This window comes from Heptranchias perlo, chromosome 24 (genome assembly GCF_035084215.1).
Source record: "Heptranchias perlo isolate sHepPer1 chromosome 24, sHepPer1.hap1, whole genome shotgun sequence".
Lineage (NCBI taxonomy): Eukaryota > Metazoa > Chordata > Chondrichthyes > Hexanchiformes > Hexanchidae > Heptranchias > Heptranchias perlo.
The window spans coordinates 28,916,447-28,939,162 of NC_090348.1; the positions used below are offsets into that span (position 1 = coordinate 28,916,447).

At 41.1% G+C, this 22,716-nt stretch overlaps 1 protein-coding gene across 18 annotated transcripts in view; it reads left to right on the forward strand.

Moving 5' to 3' along the window:
- The window catches only part of magi2a (membrane associated guanylate kinase, WW and PDZ domain containing 2a), a 595,536-nt gene that overhangs the window by 550,775 nt on the left and 22,045 nt on the right, over positions 1-22,716 (forward strand). For 17 of the 18 annotated variants that reach the window (XM_068004958.1, XM_068004959.1, XM_068004960.1 and 14 more), the window contains 4 exons: positions 3,674-3,919; positions 14,585-14,773; positions 14,924-15,089; positions 19,552-19,750. In XM_068004958.1, the coding sequence (XP_067861059.1) occupies positions 3,674-3,919; positions 14,585-14,773; positions 14,924-15,089; positions 19,552-19,750 (800 nt within the window). The remainder of the gene's footprint in view (positions 1-3,673; positions 3,920-14,584; positions 14,774-14,923; positions 15,090-19,551; positions 19,751-22,716) is intronic. The other variant, XM_068004948.1, reaches the window with a different exon arrangement.

The following is a 22,716-nucleotide window of genomic DNA, read 5'->3' on the forward strand; positions in this document are numbered from 1 at the left end:
AGAGATGAATAATGAGATTCAGTCCCCAAGCATGACCCTGACCTTCCGATCGCTTGCCACATTAATTTTCTATCCCACTCTGACTCTCTGTCCTCGGCCTCCTACACTGTTCCAATAAAATTCAACGCAAGCTCAAAGAACAGCACTTTATCTTTCTACTAGGCACTTTACAGCCTTCTGGCTTTAACATTGAGTTTGACAACTTTAGATCTTAATCACCGCCACCATTTTCTCTTGGACATTCTGTAACCATTTACACCTCCTCTAGACCCCTCTTGTTTCCATGTTTGTCCCATTATCATTTTGCCTTGCACCATCATCCCTTTATCATTTAATCACTCATGCCCTCCATCCTATCACACACCTTTCCATTTTGTTTATTCCCTGCCCCCGCCCTTTTCCCTGGCTCTACATTTGCTTAAAAACTGTTCATCGCCAGCATCTTCCAGTTCTGATGAAAGGTCATCGACCTGAAAAGTTAACTCTGTTTCTCTCTCCAGGGATGCTGCTTGATTTGCTGAGTGTTTGCAGCATTTTCTATTTTTATTTCAAATTTCCAGCATCCGCATTTTTTTGCTTTTGTTAATAATGAGATGGTTCAGTTCTAATAGTGCCTGCATTCTGTAGTCTGTGTAGAGTCTACAGATGAAGCACTTGATTTCTAATGAAATCTAATCTGATTGCACTGGTGATTCAGACCAATTTCATCTATCATCAGCATTGACATGTTGGTCCATGGATTCAGTCTCTATCAGTTAGAAAGTGAAACCTATTGAGTGATCCCACATCTCTAATGATAGAGGACTGGACTTTCAACTCGGCGAGTCATTAATTTTAATCACAGCAGACCATAAAATGGGGTGATAAGAGTGAGAAAATTAACAGTGAAAAGAACCAAATAAAAATTTCTTTCCTAATTCTCTTATTTTTGAGCTCTTGTAGGGTATTCACAACTTTCTGTGATTCTTGGAACTGGACAAATAGTCAAGCAAAGAAAGTCACCCTCAGTCACAATAGTTTCGTTAATCAAAAGTAATTATTTAATGATGTCATAATTCATACGAGCATTCATGAAGCAAAATTAAACCATACACATAACTTTCCTCTATACACGTAACAATTCGCAATGTTATTATTTAATGACTTAACAATTCATACACACATCAGGCAAATCATGTAATGTATACAACCTTTAAACAAAGGATTTTACTCATCAAGGCAGCCCAGAAGTGATCAACTTCTTGTGTCTCGAGGTCCTTGTCTTCTTGCATGATGTTCGACTGCAGTGTGTATTCCTTGTGACTGCCGTGTGGTGAAGAGACTGTTCTTCTCTCAAATTCTTCTTTAATATTGTTTTCACCAATAGGATGTGAGATTGGGGAGTGTCATTCTTTTTGTCCAATCGCTCCCTGTTGCTATGCCTCAATCAATAACATAGCTCAATGATTGATAGTTTAGGCTTTGATCATGTGACTGGCGACCCTTTGATGTAGAAAAGACCATGTGCTCGAACCATGGAATTTAAAAGGCCCCTTTGCTGTCTCTGTTTATGGCTTTCATGTAGACAAAGCCCCTTACTTTTCTATGCACAGATATTCTTAACAGTCCTGACGTCTCCAATTTTGATTGCTTCACTGGTTTCATAACTACTTATACCATTTGACCATATGCTGGATGCAGTACTATTTGATGTTTTACAAATCCCAGTTCTTTGAACAGATTACCAGATAGGAATGAGAGGCCCATGATTTTTTCACACCTATCATTGCTTTCCTGATCCGAAGCCTTTGATGTATGCCCTTGTTGCCTTTTCTTACATTACCCTCAGCTGTGTTGAAAAGCTTGTGTTTCCAAAAGCCTATGTGTTTTGAAAGCCTGACGACACTATAAGCTCAATATTATCCATCTAGCTTATTTATTTAATAATCTGGATATCTATCCGCAGTACAATGTCCTTGATCCCGAAACTCATACTTCTCCAATGCCATCAGCATCATTGAGGGAAAACAGGATTTGCGAGAACACAGTTTACTATATTACTGTGTTTACAGGTTTTCAAATGCCTTTGTTTAAAAGAGGCACAGTGAACCCTTTCCTTCAAATGTTTTTTGTTAAAGGGGTTTTGAACCCCAAACTCTCCACAATCTACGTGCACCGTGCACCATTCCCCAGCTGAAGCGACAGGCTCTTAGGTTGAATTTATGTAAATCAGCCTGGGGTCATTTTCCTTCTGATTTACTTCCTTCTGATTTACCTCCCTCTGATAGCAAGGCTAGGATCAAAAAAAATCACCATGTAAGGAATTGTGGGTGCAAAGCTGCATTCTACCACAGCCCAGTACTTAATGCCTCAACTTACATTGCACTGCATTGCCAATTTTTCTCTTGCCAATTATGACGTTGCTTCCTTGTCTCTAACTCATATAATCTGTGCACTATTATTTAAAGCTACAATAACTGACATTTCTATCACATTCTTCACGTACAGGACAGTGGACAAAAAAAATGCACAATAAGCAGGAGAGAGAGACGGTTCATCTGTTTATATAATATTACCAAACGAGCAATTAAATTGTTTTTATAGATGTGAACGTATTTTGTTTCAGATCAGAGAATTCTTAAAATGCTGTACTGTTTGACCAAATAGTATTAGCACTAATTTCGCAATCCCATTCTTAGAGGGAGCACAGGCTGATTTACATAAATTCAACCTAAGAGCCTGTCGCTTCAGCTGGGGAATGGTGCACGGTGCACGTAGATTGTGGAGAGTTTGGGGTTCAAAACCCCTTTAACAAAAAACATTTGAAGGAAAGGGTTCACTGTGCCTCTTTTAAACAAAGGCATTTGAAAACCTGTAAACACAGTAATATAGTAAACTGTGTTCTCGCAAATCCTGTTTTCCCTCAATGATGCTGATGGCATTGGAGAAGTATGAGTTTCGGGATCAAGGACATTGTACTGCGGATAGATATCCAGATTATTAAATAAATAAGCTAGATGGATAATATTGAGCTTATAGTGTCGTCAGGCTTTCAAAACACATAGGCTTTTGGAAACACAAGCTTTTCAACACAGCTGAGGGTAATGTAAGAAAAGGCAACAAGGGCATACATCAAAGGCTTCGGATCAGGAAAGCAATGATAGGTGTGAAAAAATCATGGGCCTCTCATTCCTATCTGGTAATCTGTTCAAAGAACTGGGATTTGTAAAACATCAAATAGTACTGCATCCAGCATATGGTCAAATGGTATAAGTAGTTATGAAACCAGTGAAGCAATCAAAATTGGAGACGTCAGGACTGTTAAGAATATCTGTGCATAGAAAAGTAAGGGGCTTTGTCTACATGAAGCATTTTGTCTGACATATCATGGTATTGCTTTCTTTCTTTCTGTCACGGTACTTATCGGGTTAAAAAAACAGTCTCTATCACAGGAAAAGGTCTGGCTTTTTTTGATGCAGTACCATCACAATATAGACACTGTGTATGGCCAAGTCCAAGGGATGGGCAAAGCAGCTTGTGGGTTTTATCCCTGTAAGTGTGGCTTCACCACTGGGACCATTGTGGAATTAACCCTACTGTGCTATCTGTATATAGTTTAGATTTTTTTTAAAATTCTGCTTTTCTTTTCAATCGTTGAAGATTTGAATGTACATGTGTATATTTTGTTTCTCAGGTGAGCCATGTTCTGAGAATGGACGAAGTCCTGGATCAGTATCTACGCAACATAGTTCTCCTAGAAGTGATTTTGCTGGTTACCCTAATAGCACACAAGCACCTCCCGGTGGTTCCTCACCTGCAGAGAGTTTGGTCAGTCATGGTATACAGGCAAATGATGTTGTTATACATCGCAAAGAAAATGAGGGCTTTGGCTTTGTGATCATTAGTTCATTAAATAGGCCAGAAACAGGTGCATCGATGGGTAAGTAAAAACAGTTTTAAGTAAAATTCCTGTGTGATGTTTTCCTCTTTCCTTCTTCATGATGTATTTAGGGCATTCACTTATGCTAGGATGACCATAATATTCTCTTGCTTACGTGCATTTGCTCATTTGTTTTCTCTCTCACACACCAGAGAGCAAAGGAATAAGCACCTGACTGCAAATCTGAGAGCTGTAGCCAGTGTCATACAAGTGGGCCAAAAAGAGCTTTTTTCACAGCTAGAATCTCGTCATCCTGGAAGTATAGCAATTGAGTAACCCACAACACGTAGTTTAATCAACAAAAGTATGGATACATTTCTGCTAATAGTTAAGTCAGGCATTGTTTTGGATTAAACGCTAAAGCAAAACAACTTAGTTAGATTAAGGGTAATAATTATAATGGTAATCATTTGTACTCAACAAAATCAGCTTTATTGATTTAATTAGTCAATAATAAACAAAAAGGCATGTGTAAATCAGAAGTTTTACTACACCAGTGATGGTATCACCACTAAAATGAAGCACATCTTCAATTTCCTTATTATCATTAGATTCTTTTTTATTATGTTTTTGAATAGAAACAATTAGAAATTGCAATGCAATGTTCTCAGTCAGTATACAGATGATTTTAAAGTACTGTTATCTTTGATATGAATCCCATTGTGATGTAATGAATTTCTGGCATTTGACTTAAACTTTTCCCTTTTTAAAAAATTTAAAAATAAAGACCCCTATTTTTCTCCCATTGTTTTTCTTCCTTGGTTTCTTTTTGGGCTATGCAACTTGGCCAAGTAGATAACTTGTTCCCCGGACTCCATCAATTTTACTCTGGAGCATGCATTACAGTGTGAACAAGAGTATCCAAGGCATAACGTCCTCTGATTTTCCATCATAAGGAATCACCCAGCTATCCCAACCCACCACTGTCAGTCAGCATTCCAGCACTGCCTTGCTGCCACCAACATATTGCGTCACCATGCCACCTCTTACGAAGAGCAAGCTAATTGGTTTGTACTAGGATGTTATTAACTGACAAAGCAGCAACTTTATTTGGTGCAACGGGTGATCCTTCAGCTTTCTTGCTCCTAACTAGGAAGGGGATGTGTGAAATATCCTTTAATGTAGAATGAGGAGATATACAAAAAACAAGTGCATAGTTAGCTAATTAGAGAGCAACGCAGAACTGCAGTGAACTTGAAAGCCCACTCCCATCCTGATTAAGAGAGAGTACTCCATTCTTCAGTTACCAAACCAGGACTGGCAGTGGTAACCTCACTCAGGCAAAAGTAAACAATTTTACAACACCAAGTTATAGTCCAGCAATTTTATTTTAAATTCACAAGCTTTCGGAGGCTTCCTCCTTCGTCAGGTAAATGACGAAGGAGGAAGCCTCCGAAAGCTTGTGAATTTAAAATAAAATTGCTGGACTATAACTTGGTGTTGTAAAATTGTTTACAATTGTCAACCCCAGTCCATCACCGGCATCTCCACATCAGGCAAAAGTAGTCAAGGGACACTCGTCCTCTGATTTTTCCCTCTTGGGAAAGAACCTGTCACCATAGAACAGCACCATTATCCTGCTGCCAACACACTGTGTCATTACTCCATCCCCTGTGGTGAGATATCAGTCAATTGATTAACTTTCTTTGATGCTATTGAGGAATCAGAAACTTTCTTTCTTGTCCTATTTGGGGAGAGTTGTGGGAAAACATCTCTCAAAGTGAGAACGTGTGGGAAAATAAGTGACAAGTAACTAAAGAAAACTTACATGCTCATCTCACACATCACTACAGATTGAACCTCTTTGCTTGAATTCAAACCAAGTCTATGAAAGTTTGAACCAAGGAATCTACCCTTGTGACACCGAAACATTTTTGAACACCTTGCTGTTATTTTGCTAAGTGGTCTTAATGCTGATTTGTTGTATGAATAATTTATTGCTGCTCTTATATAGTAGTTAATGAGATTTTCTCTCATTATGGGTGAAGGTATTCGGATTAGTGCCATGTCATTCCATAGGTTTTTGTGTTTTAAATGTCATTATTTTTATCTATCCTTTTCCTCTGCTCCATTTTTCTCCAATCTCTGACCTCCACATTGCCTCTGTCAGTCAGGAGCACAAGCTGTCCCTGTCCAGGTGCTTCACTACAACCATTATCAGTCAGTAGAAGATATACTTATTCAAGTGTATTAGTGTTCTCTGCTGCAAGGCAATGCAATATTCTGCTCTCACAAGAGATTGTTCCTTTGCTTCTGATACAATCTACCTGTAGTCAATGTCTCTGAGGCTTAAAACACATGACTAGTTGGTTCGCAATCATGCTGCGCAGGTTAAATTTTATTCCCTTTTTACTTGGTCCAACTAGTGTCAGCATTAGGGTGTGTGATGTGAGTCTGTTGAACAGCATGCACACCCAGCAGAAAGACTTCCACTGTTCACTGTTTGTAATGAAATTGTACTTACATTCTCTATATTCATGTTTATGATTTTACTACAGATAAAGAACAATCTTTTCCCAATTACTGGTTTGTGAGAATTGGGCATTTGCTGTTAGTATAGTGTAATGCTTTAAGCCCTGTATGAATCTTGGACCAATGCTGCCATTCTGAATTAGCGTAATAATGCCTTCAATTTATTTTTAACTGTTATTATGGATCCCTTATCCCAAAAGATGAGGGTACTGAATGCTGTTTGGTATTTCCAAGGAGCTCATTATCCACTTGGAAATGATCAATGGAGGAAGGCTGCGTCAATAGCTGTTGCCACCTGTAGCCATTCCTAGTATTTCAGCTGAAATATACTAACAGCAGCACAGGCCTACATTAGAAAATGTGGAAATTAGGAATATAAATTCAGCTACTCTCCTTCCAGCTACTTAAAAAAACTGATTAATGGTCTTTTTTTTATAAACCAGAGTTATCATTAACATCTGAAAACATGTCACATTTATCATTATTTTCGAGAAACATAGTGTACAGCTTTTTAAACTGGAGAAAATATGCATTTGTAGGTGTGATAGAAGGCAGCATCTAAATAATTACGTCACTTTTAGACAATTTTTAAAAACTTGTTTACTAGATGAAAATGAGTCTTCAGCTCACTTGGCTTCTTTCTTCCTGTTTCGTTTAAAGAATTTCAGAAAGTGCAAAACATGTATAATTTATAAGGAGGGAACCTTTTCATCTTTCTCATTCTTTGCCGAAGCATTTTAAAAGTAGTTCCCTAAGGAAAATGAAGGACTCTAGCAAGATAACAAAGTGATCAGCTTACATTATATGACAGCTAAGGAAACGAGTAAAGTTTCAAATGTTAAAAACAAAGTGGGAGGTTAGGTCTAACAATGAATCGCCTCTGAAATGACACATGACAGCTTTATTCCTCACTAGATTTCATTGTCCTGTGCTTGTCAGTTAGGTGAGGTCAGGTAGATTTACAACTTCTGAAATAGATCTAAATATCTTGCTACTCAATAATGCTGTGGATAGCGAAGGTCAAGTAACCCTGGGTATCAATTAGCGCAGGAAAAAATAGTTAAAACCTTATTTCTATTTGATGTCAGATAATTTACTTGAATTTATGTGAACAAAAAGTAAATTATTTGTTCTCTTTTTTAGTATTAAAATAATTGGTGTCAGGGGAAGCATGACCTTAGGGTCTCATTTCACTTGTAGTATGTCTGCCAGGGAGCTGTAATTTCATTATTATCTATCTAATTTAGGTATTAAAAACTTCCAGCATGTACCTGTACAGCAAGGCCTCTATTGCAACCTACATGTCAATTGTCTGCATTTGGTACACTCAGCATTTTGAGGTCATTGTCCACATTATCAAATAAAAACAGCACAACCAGGCCCTTTTCCCCCAAGTACCACTCCGAACCCATAACACTTTGAGGAAGAAGAGATGGAACAAGCCAGGAGCAGCAGCCTTGGGAGAAAAGATCGGAGAGAATTGTGAGCAGCACTTTGAGGGGCGAGAGAGAGGGGGGAGAGGACGGAAACTGCACTTTGGGGGAGATAGAGGAGGAGAAACCAGGCACGGTGCTTTGGGGGAAGGGGGAAAGGTTGGAACTCCAGGACTAGTGAAGCGAGAAGCCAGTAATACTGGAGGTTATGGAGGAGGCTACATTAGAGGCACTCAGAGTGAGGTATCACACAAGCCGTTTGTTTCCTAGACATAGAGTTTATACACTTAGAAGATCTTGCTTAGATTTCTCTGCACGTCACTGCCACAGAAGGCTGTATTTCCCCCAGAGGCTACTGGGGAGATGTGTCAACTGCTGGCTGAAGACCTCCAGCCCACTTCCGCCAGGAGAACAACATTGTTTGCAGCATTCAAAGTAACTACTCCCTTGAATTTCTTTGCAATTGGATTTTTCCAGGCAGCATTTGTCACATTAGTCAGACCACAGCACACTCTTGTATAAAGAAGGTGACTGATGTTCTATTCAGGCAGGCAGCTCATAGCCTTCATGATGAAACATGCTAAACAAAGAGAGAGACGGGCAGGATTCCCACAGGTGCAAGGAGCAATTGACGGAAGGCACATGGCACTCAAAACCCCATATGAGAACCCCCTTGGTTTCACAGAGAGGTAAGGCTTTCATTTGATTAATGGGCAGCTACTATGAAATGGCAGTCCCCTTATCCTGCACATTAATGCCTGCTACTGAGGAACTTTCACCATGCAACAATCTACCATACCAACCCTGCTGACTCAAAGCCATGTGTTCGTATGGTTCATTGGTGATCAGGGCTATCCCCTGCAGTCATGGCTTATGACTCCAGTAAGGCTTCCACAGACAAAAAGAGCAATAAGATATAATGGAGCCTGTCGGACTATTAGAAGTGTTCACGCAGATTATAGGTATTCTAAAATGTCAATAAGCCTATTGGAGCCCGGCAATACTAAACAGTCAGAGTCTCCAGAATTATTGTAGCTGCTACATACTACATAATATTACTGCAAAAAGGGACTTGCTGCTTCTGGAAGCTGAAGGGAATGGTGATTAAAATGGTAGGAAAGGACCTTGCTCCCCACAGAATAATGATGGTGCATAGGAAGAAGGGGATGTGGAGCAGGAGAGCCAGAAACCAGAGAAAGGAGGAGATAACTTGCAGCCCACTGCTTTCAATGAATGAAAGTTGACAAGCCAAATAAAGTCATCTCATACCTACCTGGTCTTACCCCTCCACTCACAACGTCTTTCGCTGTCAAAGACTTCTGCCTATTTTCTTTATAAGACACAAAGCTAAATTTTACATGCCATCATCAATTCCAAAAAGATGCAAGCATACACAGAAATGAACTCTGAAATCTGTGATCAAGCCATATTTACTTTCTAAAACAACATGCACCAAAAGGTGCCAACAAATCTAAGCAATTTATCTATAAATACTTCTTACCACTATGGCGACGAGTCGCAAATGATGGCCCTTCTGCTCCGCTAGCAACTCCTGTCTGAGTCCTGTAATGCAACTGACCATACCCCAAGCATAAAATGGTTCGCTGATTCATGTACACTTACCTTTAAGCCTATTATCTGACTAAGATGTCCCCTGCGCACTCCAAGCCCAAATTGAATGAGAGCAACAAATTTAATAACCCTTTCATTTCCCAGAAAAGAAAGTTAACACTACATTTCCATCACTTGTTCAGGATCCTCAGCTCACAAGCTAACATCTCCCAAGATTAGTTTGTCACAGTAATCCTATGACTGTCTCATACTTTTGCCTGTCATAACATCTCCCATCCTTGTGTCTGTTTCCTACATTCACTTCTTTTTCCTGTCAACAAATTAGCACAACTCCTTGAATATGTCCTTCATAATCTATAAATAAATATTTAAAGGAGAAAAGACCCTTTCCTTTAAGCAAACCTATTTACATTATTTTTAGCGTTCCTGGGTCCCCATCATCTTTCTGTATAGAGCTAGTTTTTCATTCTGTCCTTTCCTGGGCATTCCATCTTTTACTAAAGTCTGAGAGTCTATGGAACAAAGAATACGTTTAGCAGTTTAAAGTTCATTACACCTATTTCACGGCTACTTCCTCCTGTGCATCTCTCAATCAGATTCCAATTAACAGCATATGCACTGTTGCCACATGAAACAATCCTCATACATTTCCAAGACATTGTGGTGTTATGCTTCCTACAAAGGAGCCTTTCACTCCTAAATCTATACTAACTTGGTTCGCTGCTGTGGTGTGTGGAGGATGAGGAATGAAGAAGAAAGATAGATTACCTACAGGTTGGGTCATCTTCAATTTTCAAATGATATGCATCCTCACATACCGGGCTCCCACCCATATATTCCCACACAAATTGAAAGAGTGTTGTTTTTTAATGGGAGGGATTAGTGTTACAATGTGAATTTCAACTCAGCTTCAGGTAAGAATAAACTGGGGCATTGGTGCAAGTGGTAGAGCTTTGTACAATGCGGGAACAGAACATGTATAGCACTGTCTATCTGCAATGTCATAATGACGTTTTCATGTGCGTGCTCAGTACATGGTTTTTCCCATCAGCTAAGACATAATCCTACATTACATGGAGGATGCGTATCATTCAAAGAAGGGAGACGACCTACCTGGCAGTTAATCTAGCCTGGGTAATTAAAAGTGTTACTCAAGTAACATTGGAATGTCATATTAGGTATGCAAGGGCCTGCTTTTATTTTTATTTGAGCATATTCTAGTGGCTAGAACTGCCAGTAGGAAATATTCTTTGCTGTTAGCAAAAGCAATCTAAATTGAAATAGTGAACTCGGCAGACATACAACTGATTGGAGAATAATGAGGATAGGTCTGTAAATTTTTATGTGACCTCTGCAAAACAAAATGGGGCAAAATGAGCCTGGGCCCATTTTCAGGCCCATCTCCATATTTGGGACGAGCTGCCAGCGCATGACGCGCCTCCAAAGGCAGCTCGCCCCCTGAGAAAATGAATTTTGGGCCTCCGGTAAGTTCCGGGAGGGGGTTGACACGGGCAACGCAGGGACCGATCGTCAGGCCTATGGAGTCGGGGGGAGCAATCCTGCTGCTCCACAAAAAATGTAATTTTTTTTTAAAAAAGCACCCAGAACCTAACGCTCATCGTAGACTCATTTCTCAATGGGTCCTTTAACAGGCGTTAGGCCCCTAACTTACATATTCATGGGGCCTTATGCTTGTTTTAGGCGTCCAGTGCTTTGTGCCTGTTTTACGCCCAAAATCGGGCACAACGCAAAACAATTTCTACCCCAATGGCAGGCAGCGTGCTCCCAAACCAAGAGGCCTGAAGATCAATTGAAATTGATCCTCGGGCCTCATCAACAACCTCTGGGCCAGCTGGTAGTGTTGGTCTCGCCTCCACAGGTAGTTGGCCCAAGGGAAGACTTAAATTTCGGGCCGCCTGCCTTGCCTGAATGCATACCAATTTCTCCCCAATGTCTTGTGAGGATGCTAAATCTTTAAATGACTTCTGTAAAATCTGCTAAGTTATTGCTACTTTATATTTTTAAAATTATGATTAAAAACAATTTCTGATGATTTCAATTATTTGTCTTCATGAAACAGTGATTATGACATTGCCCCAAATTGGCCATGGTTACACCACAAGGGGCCTGATCAGTTAACCATGTTTGCATTATGCTGGTTGCTGCAATACATGGTTGATGTGTATCTGTGGAAGTTGAGCTCCTCAACTCATTAGATAGCCAGAACTGAGTCTCAAAGCTTTCCAGCTACATTTTACAAGTGACTGGAAAGCCGGACAGCAAAACTGAAAAATTCCACAAACGTTTTGTTGTCAGCTAAGATTAGGCTTGAGTCTCGACCAGATATATAGAAGCTGAAGATGGCTTGGAGCAGGGGTTGAAAAACCCCATCAAATGGACAACTGTTAAAGCTCTATTGAATAAAAACTCAAAAAATTAAACCAGATTTTCCAATTTTAATATCAGTGAGTTGGCATTTACAGTGAAAAAACTTATAATTCCAGATTTTTTTTCCAACAGCTGTTTACCCAATAAGTGAATATTAAAAAACATCACTGCACTCTTCAGGTTGCTTGTGTAGTTGGATAGTTATATAAATCTCAAATAACCTGTTCAGTGAGAGATGACATATAGTTGAAGTGAAAAGGGTGGTGTTTGGGAATATTCTCAGGTCACAACTCATACTGTTTCCATGTAGAGTTATATTCTTATTTCATTCTAATTGAAGCTCTATTGAATACATCCATTAGAGTTCCTCGTTAGACATTGTGTTTACAGTGTTGTGATTCGTTGGCTATCAGTGATGCAAAAACAATGAATAAATATTAATCAGCCCACAACAATCTAGCAAGTCATTTTAATAGATTTCAGTCCTCAAGTTGTTGGTTTCCAAGAGTAGCTTCATGTTCCTCCAGCACAAATATCTACAAAACTGTCCTCCTGCTGTTGACAGTTCCGTGGCACAAGGGTTTATTGCATGCACTTTGAGCTGAAGCATGCCTGACAATGTACTCAAGTGAAAGATCAGCCGGTAGCGTACACTCCAAGCTCAACCCTTTATATATTCCACCATTAACTTCTGAAATAAGTAAACTGAATTTCTGTAGAACCATGTGGTGCCGACTGTCACCGTTGACACTAACTGTCAGCATTTTGGGGGCTCAGTCAGTGCATCAGCATTTTCTGACAAAACCCAATCAGACAGGACCCCTCTCCCCCCAGTCTCTGAGTCTGGCAGTTACTGTAACAGAGCAGATCCGTCTCTCTTCTCTGCTGTCTCTCAACACTGCTGCTGGAACTAATTACAGGGATTACTGCCTCTCTATACTGAAGGGGAGGGCATCCTCACAAGAACAGGAGTTCCTGACTAAAGTATATAGAGGCTACAGTGCCTGCCATTAGAGCTAGCAGTGGCACTGAGAGAACAGAAGGGCCCAGTCCAGTGTATTAGCTGCTGGACACGGGTAGGAGCAGGACTGATTGGTCAGGGGGTAACAGGATGACAACAGGGGAAACTGGATGACAATGAAAGGGGAAAATGGGTGGCAATGAAAGGGGGCAGTGGGTAAATGAATGGCAAGGAGTGGGTTAGTGAGGAAATGGATGGCAATGGAAGCAGGAAATGGATGACAATGAAGGGGAGAGAGATTGAGGAAGTGGATGGCAATGAAGGGGATGGAAATGGTTGCAACAGAAGGAAGGGGGAAATGGTTGGGAATGAAGGGGAAAGGAGGTGCAGAAGCTGGGAGCAGTGTTTTGGCAAGGAAGAATGGAGCAGCATTGAGGAGTTGGGAGGAAGAAACATGCCAGTAGTAACTGAAAGGGATTGAGAATGGAGATTGCCAGCATGAACTGGGATTGGGGAAGAGTGTCAGCATCAACTATAGGAAGAGGAAAGAGTGCCAGATTGAACTGGGGAGTGGAATAGAGTGCCTGTTGAATTGGGTTGGAAGGGGAGGAGTGCCAGCTGAAATTGAAGTGTGCTCGGTAAACTGGGTCCAAAGGGGATAGAGGAAGCTTGAATGTGCGAGAGTGACTGTTGAAGTACATTTTGGCTAAGTGATGGTCTGGTTGGTCTGTTGAAAATTCAAATGCCACTTTGTTTTTCCTTTTTTTAGATTAATAATCTACATATGAAGTAAAATAATCCATAAAATTAACCAGAATGCATTCTTTTTAATGTAAAAATTCCAAATTTTCCACAGAACATGCTTCTGGACACTCCCTCTCCTTGAATTGCACCACCAATTTTGTGCCTTCATTAAATTTCCCCTTGAGACGTTCATGTACTTATGTTTTTTAGCCTCCAATACAAGAGAAGGAATTTTTGATATACTTACAGTTTAAGTTACAAAGCTCATGTAACTACTTGTTTTCGCATGTCAGGCTTGAGTTATCAGCTTTCTGAGGACTGTGTCAATAATTTTGAAGCTGTTGATCGGCTTTTACTTTATTTCTCTGTTGGCATGTACAGCGATACAAGATATAATTATGGTTCTTGAGCAGTATTCGGAATTTGTGAAATGCAGTGATAAATGCTGTCAAATAATAAAGGATTGTAATTCCAGCCACTAAATTCTGAGACTGATAGCTCAACATCATCGTGGAGTTTTACATAACCTACTAATTCAACATTGATGCAGTAGTGTGCCAAAAGGATACATGCTTTCTATTAAATCCGATGAGAATTATATACACTGAAACCCATTTTATGTATCACTGATGTAGACCGCAGCGGCCACTGAAGAATCCCAAGCGAGGCAGGCCCGCGCCTCCCCCACGTGTTGCAGAACAATTTCAGCCAGGGGGCCTAAAACAGGCGCTCGGCTTATCATTTACATTTGCCTGTTTTAGGTGGCTTCAGGACATTGGCCCCCGAAATTTGGCCTTTTTGTGCAAACCGGGTACAACAGGATCCAATTTCTACCCCGTGAAGTGCATCCTTTTGCCAAAAAAATTACTAACGCGAAACAGAGCACGACCACCCTGGTGGTGAACATTTTTTATGAAAAGCAATGGCAACATTCTTTGAGGATGGATTCAGTATTCCTTGTCTTTATTTTGCATATTTTATACTTTGAGTAGGCTATTTGCATCACACTAACGTGTGTCTTTATCTCCCTCACTCTCCCCTGTGACTTCCTTCAACCTTTCTGTCAAATCCTGCTTTTATTGAAATTCCAAACAGTGGCAGTGCCTCACAAAATTGGACGTATTATTGAAGGTAGCCCAGCAGACCGCTGTGGAAAACTCAAGGTGGGCGACCGCATCCTAGCAGTGAATGGGCAATCCATCATTAACATGCCTCATGCAGAAATTGTGAAACTAATCAAAGATGCAGGCCCTAGTGTTACTCTACGCATCGTCCCTCAAGAGGGTAAGTCACTGCCTCACAAATCTGTTTACAGCTAGGCGGTGTTCTATAAAGCAGAAGATTGAGATAAAATATGTTGGCAGAAAAATGATATCAACAATATCTATCAAATGCAGCGATCTGAAACCTTTTTGTTTTGTGCGCCTGTCACAGACATGAGTAGTCCTGCTTCTGCACCAGGTTCAGAAAAACAAAGTCCTATGGCACAGCAGCACAGTCCTATGGCACAACAGAGTCCTACAGCACAGCAAAGCCCTGTAGCACAACACAGCCCTGCAGCACAACCACCTCCCCTTCAGTCACAAGGACACAATGGCAGGTAAGGAGAACTGTCCCACTTATTTTAATGAGTGATGATGTGTCAGAGGTATTTTATTTTCCTCCTGGCGACACCTATGTTTATTGTCAGACAGCGTGGTGTCAAATTGAAATATTAATGTCAACAACAGGAAGGGGTTTTATTAAAATAAATTCATATTTAAAGCACAGTAAAATATGTAGGACTAGTAATGAGATGTCTGAAACCTCCAATTTACTATGTATTGTTTAACCGTTTTAGCACAGAATGAACTTTCAGCCTTTTAATATGCATCTCTTTCCTTTCAAACAACCTTTGCTGAAGTAATTGGAGGGTAAATCTTCACAGGTGTATGATTAAAAAAAGACTAAAGGGTTGCATGTTGAAGGATCAATGTATCCATCACATTTATACTTCTGTTCTCCCCCCACCCACTGGGACACCTGTTCTCAGCAATGAAAAGGGGATTGTTATCAACAGGCTGCTATTGTGTCCCTCTAAAGAGCTCCATCAGATGCCTAGGAGCAAGTCAGCCTTGGGGCGAAATTTCCTCCACCACCAGGACATAAGAGCTTGGCGAGGCAAAAGTCCTTATCACAAAATCAAGAACAAGCTGCTCTCAATTTTATGTCCATTCATTTGAATGGATGAAAAATTATGTACAGTCGTGCCCGATTTTGAAATAAGAGATTCTGTTCCAGTGCTGAAGAGCAAAATTTACTCTGTATGCCCAGTAAGACCTGTATAGGAGAAAGGAGGGCAAAAACAGTGGAATTTCATCCTTAAAAGAATGAGAAAGCTCTAATAAATCACACAAGATTCCTAATTCATGGTACAATAGGGATAAACTATAAGAAAAATCTGTAGTCTTGTTTGTAGTCCTAATATTCTATGAGTTTCAAATGGTGACTAAAACTGAACTATTGGACCAGAATGGTTTTTACTTGCAATATTCTGTAAACATACTTTCGGAACAAAAATAAAGTCTCCCATAGGACTCCCATTTCCATATTAAAAAGGGCCTATCACTTGAAACAGGTAGGCGCATCGAAAACCTGGCGGAAGACCCCTTTCAAAATGGAGTCGGCTTCATCGCCGCTGTTCACGGGGCAGTAAGGTTATTGTAAGGATGTTAACACCAGGCGAAGGCAGTGAAAACCGACCCCAATGTATTACACGTCGCAAAATCCTTCACAGTCAATTAATCTCTTTTGGTTTAATCCGTTTTGTAGCCAAACACGGCAGCCAATTTGCACACAGAAGGTCCCACAAATGTAAATAAGATAAATGACAGGTAATTTGTTGCAATGGTGATGGTTGAATGTTGGCCAGGACACCAGGGGAACTCCCTGCTCCTCTTCAAATAATGCAATGGGACCTTTTCCGTCCACCCAAGCATGACAACTGGACCTTGGTTTAAATCTTATCCAAAAGAAGGCACTTTTGACAATGCAGCACTCACTCAGAAGTGATCTGAAACATCAGAATTACTTATGTGTTGAGAGCCTGGAGTGGAGCTTGAACCCACAATCTTCTCATTCAGAGGACTACCAATGAACCAAGCCAACACTTCAGCTGTCCTACAGATCTCCCTGGTTCAGGTATCAGCATACCAGGTCAACCACAGAGGACTGACTCTGTTCCAATCTCCCATCACCAAGCATCTTATCTTGGATCCAACTCACTACCAATGAGACGCTGCCTGACTTCTCTTCCTGCACCAGCCCCAGGGAGAATCATCGTTCATTGGTTACTAGATAACTGACAAGCATGGGTTTAAGCTCTCACTAGGTGGACAGCAGGAACTTTTCCTGAGCAGCACAACTAGCCATAAAATATGAGTACATTGTCACCACCCTGTTCACTGCAGCATCGACTCATGCCATACCCCATTGAAAGGCTGGAGGTGCAGAGCTTCAGCAGCATCTGCTTGCCTCACTACAAATTAGTCAACCTGGATGATGGAGTGTATGTTTGCATGCCCTCCTCCCAGGCAACACTTCCTAACAATTCTCATCCCAAACCTCAGAATTTCCTCATCAGCTGTATGACAGTCATTTGCCTTAAGTACAGAGGACGGTTCTACACAGGACAGTTTGCAATGTATTAGCCACCTTGACTTTCCAGACTCAATACCAACCTCTCTACCACCAACGCACAGTGCAGTATGCACTATCTAGAGGATGCACTGCAGCAACTCACTGAGCTTACTTCAAGAGTCCTGTGACATCTACCACCTAAAAGGACAAGAGCATCAATGACACGGGAACACCATCAAGTTACCCTCTAAGGCACATACCATCCTGACTTGGACATGTACTGCTGTTTCTTCACCATCACATGGTCAAAATCCTAGAATTCCCTGCCATGTGAGCACCATCTCCAGAAGGATTGTAGCGGTTCAAGGAGACTAAGTGCAGCCTTACCAGCGTTGCCCACATCCCGGGAACAAATTTAAAAAAGATTCCAAGTTCAGTGCTGCATATCAAGCTTACTCAACCCACTAGAGAAGTGGTCTGAGGTTCAGGATAAGTTACATTATTGGAGCAGTGTACAAAGAGCTTTCCTTTACAGAAGACTAGACATTGAAGTGTTCAATGCTGCTGCTGGATGACAGATACCTCTCACCTTGCAGTGTACAAAAATGAACAAAATTAAGGAACTGCCTATAAGTATAAACCTCCAACACATTTGTTTTTTGCAAGATAATAAACTGCTTTTAACAGTGATGAAATTGATAACAATATCAATCAGCATAATCAAGGACTTCCCTAGTGGCTTTGTGGGTAAATGCAATACCTGGGGTAGAACCAAGCCTTTACCAGGCAGGCCCTAGATTCAATCCCTCTCCTGTGCTGATCTTAACTAGGTTGACAATGGGAATGCAATAAATTGACCTTAATGAACCTGGGCTAGGGGGAAAAAAAATGGCCCAGGTGTCCTGCCCCTGGTCACCATTCTGTGACCACTCTTGGACTGTGAATATCGATGGATTGGGCATAACTGTAATTTTCTCCTACTGCACAGCTCATTATCTAGTTTCACACATGAAGGGTGGCCACTTGGGTAAACTCCTAGAGACGTGCTGGTGTCTGTAGAATTGTGCTTTAACCATGAATCAGTGCCTTCAGGACAGCTGGGGAGAAAATTGGGTGGTGTGGAAATCAATTCAAATAAACGCTTTAGTATCAGTTTATTTATTGAATGTGCCGCCTTCATCTTTACTAAATTACAAGAATGAGATGGCTGAGATTGTCTAGGCTGATCCTTCTCAACAACGCTTGGAGTTGAAGAAAGAGTTGTAGGAGCAACATTATAAACATGAGAATGAAAGAACTTGCATGTATATACTGCTTTTCACATCCTCAGGTTGCCCCAAAGTTCTTCACAGCTAATGAATTAGTGTAGTCGCTGTTATGTAGACAAACACAGAAGCTAATCTGTGTACAGTAAGGTCCCAATATGCAAATGAGATATGTGATCATTAAACTGTCTTAGTGGTGTTGGTTTGCTTCTGTGAAGCACCTTGGGATGTTTTGCTACGTTAAAGGCACTATATAAATGCAAGTTATTGTTGTTGTTGTTGGTTGAGGGATAAGTGTTGGCCATGACTCCCCTGCTCCTCTTCAAATAGCGCCATGGGCTCTTTTACGTTAAACTGATGCCGCTCTGTCTGCTCAGGTGAACGTCTCATTCACAAGACGAGGCTCCTGCCAATGCAACAACAACAACAACAACAACAACAGCTTGTATTTATAGAGCTCCTTGAATGTAGTAAAACGCCCCAAGGTACTGCACAGAAGCAGTATCAAACACTCCATCAATACTGCAGTGAAGAATCAGCCTAGATTAAAGGTATTTGTGATATCACTGCAAATAGCAAACAGGAAATCTTCCCCCAGTATTATCATATCAGACTTTGCAAATAACAGCCCTCGAAACGACAAAAAATATGTAGTTTCAGCACTGGCTGGTATAACTGTTTGATGAAGAAGACTGCCATCTAGCTGAAAAGCAGGGTACAGCATCCAGGTAGGTGGAACAGCAGAATAACTTATTCAAGAACAGAGTTTATGCTGTTGCATTTTTAGTGTTCAGTGAAATTCTTGGTTATTGTTTTCAACTGTTGCACATAGTACTTTAGTAAATAAAGAAATGTCTAAATAACATTTTCATGTCTGAATTAAGAATATGTTTACAACATTATTACTGGAATTACATTTATAGAAAAAATGACATCTAGCAAATTGCTATAGTACCGACTAGCACAGTCTCTGAATTCCATGCATTATTCACCAGCCAAGAGCGCAGATGGGTGACTTGCTTGCAGGCCTCTGCTAATGGTGCTTTGCAATTCACTATTATAATTTTTTCATTTATTTTCAGGTTTAATTATTAATGTAGCTATTTGAATTTCACTTTCCTTTTAAAGACTCTCAAGATAGATTGTGTTAATGATAGTATTTAGAGTATTTTTATCTAGTTACAGGTCAGAAGTGAAAGCAAGGCAGGATGTCAAACCAGACATCAGACAACCACTATTTTCAGACTACAGACAACCTCCAGCATCAGATTACCGACAGCCACCATCTCTGGACTACAGACAGCCACCTCTAATAGATTATAGGCAACAACCTCCCGACAATAGACAGTATGCAGCACCTGATTACAGACAACCGCAGGTATGAAACTTCAAACGTCCCGACCTGTAGGCCATGTTTTTCCATCAGTGGCCACCTTAACAATGTTCAAGAGCACATTAGGAATGTGGACACCACAGTGCAGCAGAACTTGTAAGATATAATAAAATGTGTAAAATGTTATTGCAGATGATATATATTAATGACCTGGTCTTGGATATAGGGGGTATAATTTAAAAGTTTGCAGATGACTTGGAAATGTAGTAAACAGTGATGAGGATATTAGCAGATTTCAGGAGGACATAGTCAGACTGGTAAAATGGGCAGACACATGGCAGATGAAATTTAATGCAGAGAAGTGTGAAGTGATGCATTTTTGAAGGAAGAATATAAACTAAATGGTACAATTTTAAAGGTGGTGCAGGAACAGAGAGACCTGGGGGTTCATATACACAAATCTTTGAAGGTGGCAGGACAAGTTGGTAAGGCCGTTTAAAAAGCATACAGGATCATTGGCTTTATAAATAGAGTAATAGATACAAAAGCAAGGAAGTTAGGCTGAACATTTATAAATCACTGGTTAGGCCTCAACTGGAGTATTGCATCCAATTCTGGGCACCGCACTTTAGGAAGGATGTCAAGGCCTTGCAGAGAAGATATACCAGAATTATACCAAGGATGAGGGACTTCAGTTATGTGGAGACTGGAGAAGCTGGGATTGTTCTCCATAGAGCAGAGAAGGTTAGGGGGAGATTTAATAGAGGTGTTCAAAATTATGATGGATTTTGTTAGACCAGATAGGGAGAAACTGCTTCCACTGGTAGGAGAATCGGTAACCAGAGGACACAGATTTAGAATGATTGGCAAAAGAACCAGAGGGGAAGATAAGGAGAATTTTTGTTATGCAACGAGTTGTTATAATCTGGAATGCACTGCCTGAAAGGTTGATGGAAGCAGATTCAATAGTAACTTTCAAAAGGAAATTGGATAAATACTTGAAAAGGAAAAATTTGTAGGGCTATGGGGAAAGAGCAGGTGAGTGGGACTAATTGGATAGCTCTTTCAAAGAGCCGGCACAGGCAAGATGGGCCGAATGGCCGCCTTCTGTGCTGTATGATTCTATGACAAACTTCTTGAAATTGTTTTTTAAAAATAAAATTGAAGTTTAAGAAAATCTTGCATTTTAAGAGCATCAGCTCATTCGCTAAAGTGCTTAACTTGATCAGACATTCTGATCCTGAAATATAAGGTTACAATATTTGTAATTCCTTTGTGTAATTAAATTTTACGAATTCCTCACCCATCCCGGGCACACTTCCCACGATTTTCCATCTGTTAATTTTAAGGAACAAAAAATCATTGGGAGCACACCTCTGATTTCCCAATACCACCCAGCGGGTGAAACTCATACGTAAAATCAAATATATAAAATGCTTGGGGGTCATTTTAACTTTGGACGATAGTATAAAATGGCCAATATCGAATTGGCCGCCCGTTATACATCGCGTCCAATTTTCGCTTCCATTAACCCCACATTTTACCTCCTCTTTAACTAATGGTGTATCTCAAGGGTTATTTTCATAAAATTGTCACATCAGTGGTATGCAGAGGAATCGTAGACACAAGTCCATTTACCATCCCTCAATAGCACAGCTCATGGAAGCTGCAGTATACGAACTTGATTCATGTCAGTCTTGCATATGCCTTACCTGGTGGTTGCTCATTGTCAAGATCTGCCAGTAGGCTGCTGCTCCTTCTCTTTGTTGGAGGTGAGGGGAAAGGGAGATGGCACACAGGATAAAACACTTAAAAGAAAAGTTACAATAAAAAGCAATGAAGATGATTTGAAGGATAGAGAAAACCAGTGTGATTATTAATGACTGTTTCTACAATTAATGACTTGGTACCCACCCGAGCTGCCCCAAATCTTCGTAATTAACTGCCTCTTCAGTGCAGTAGAAATGTCAATCATTGTATTGTTTCCCATTTGTTTAGTGTATTTTTTATTAATACTAATTAAGTAATAACAGATTTTATGGAAATAAGGAGATAGTGGAATAAAGTAACCACCCTTAAATGAATATGTTGATGTGCGGTTTCATTATGTGACACTGGAGAGAGGATATTTAATACTGGGTGCTGGACAGCTTAGAAAATAAATTAAATGATTAATATATACAGTGCTGTAGTTACTACTTTAGATTAATGCTGATTATTACAAGTTTGTAGGTGAATGATGAGGTATTGAACTAGCTGACAAAATGTTCCATCAGAAGGACAGAACATTGGGCTCGATTTTAGGGTCGGGTTTCCTGCGGGTTTCCAGCGGGGGGGCCCCGAAAATCCCGATATGCGGTCACGTGACCGGATCGAGCCGCGATCCCGACCACTTCCGGGTTCCCCGATGACGTGCGGGGCTGCGTGCGGGGCCCCCGCTGGTGGGAATCCCGCAGGCAATTAAAGCCAGCGGGGTTCCACTTGAGAGTACATACCTTGCTTGTTGAGGTCAGTTAATGAGCTGAATCAGCTGTCAAAAGAGGAAGTGTGGGATTTCACCTGCATCGCAGAGTGTTTCCCACACTGGGGGAAACAGTCCCTCTCCAACCAGGCGTGTTGCAGCCAGCAGCCTGTGGCAGGTGCCAAGGTGCACCCCACGGGGGAGAGCCCTCACCCACGCAGGAGGCCACCGCGTCACATAGGGCAACCCCTGCCCCCCACCACCCCCCCGCCAAGCCAGAGGACAGACCGACACGAAACTGCAGCCCCAGTCCGAGGAACCACCCACCTACCCTGCACAACCCCTCAGACCAACACCTGCCAGATGGGTGGTGCGTGGATACCCTCGGAGGACGAACAGCATGACCAGCCCCAGCAGCCTCGCAGTCCACGCCGTCCGCCGCAGAGACGTGGAGCCCCCCAACACGGTGTTGTTGCACGCCCACCTGCACAGCAGGAGGGAGGGCTACCGCAGAGAGAGACACATCGCAGAGGGCACTACCCTCGCCACA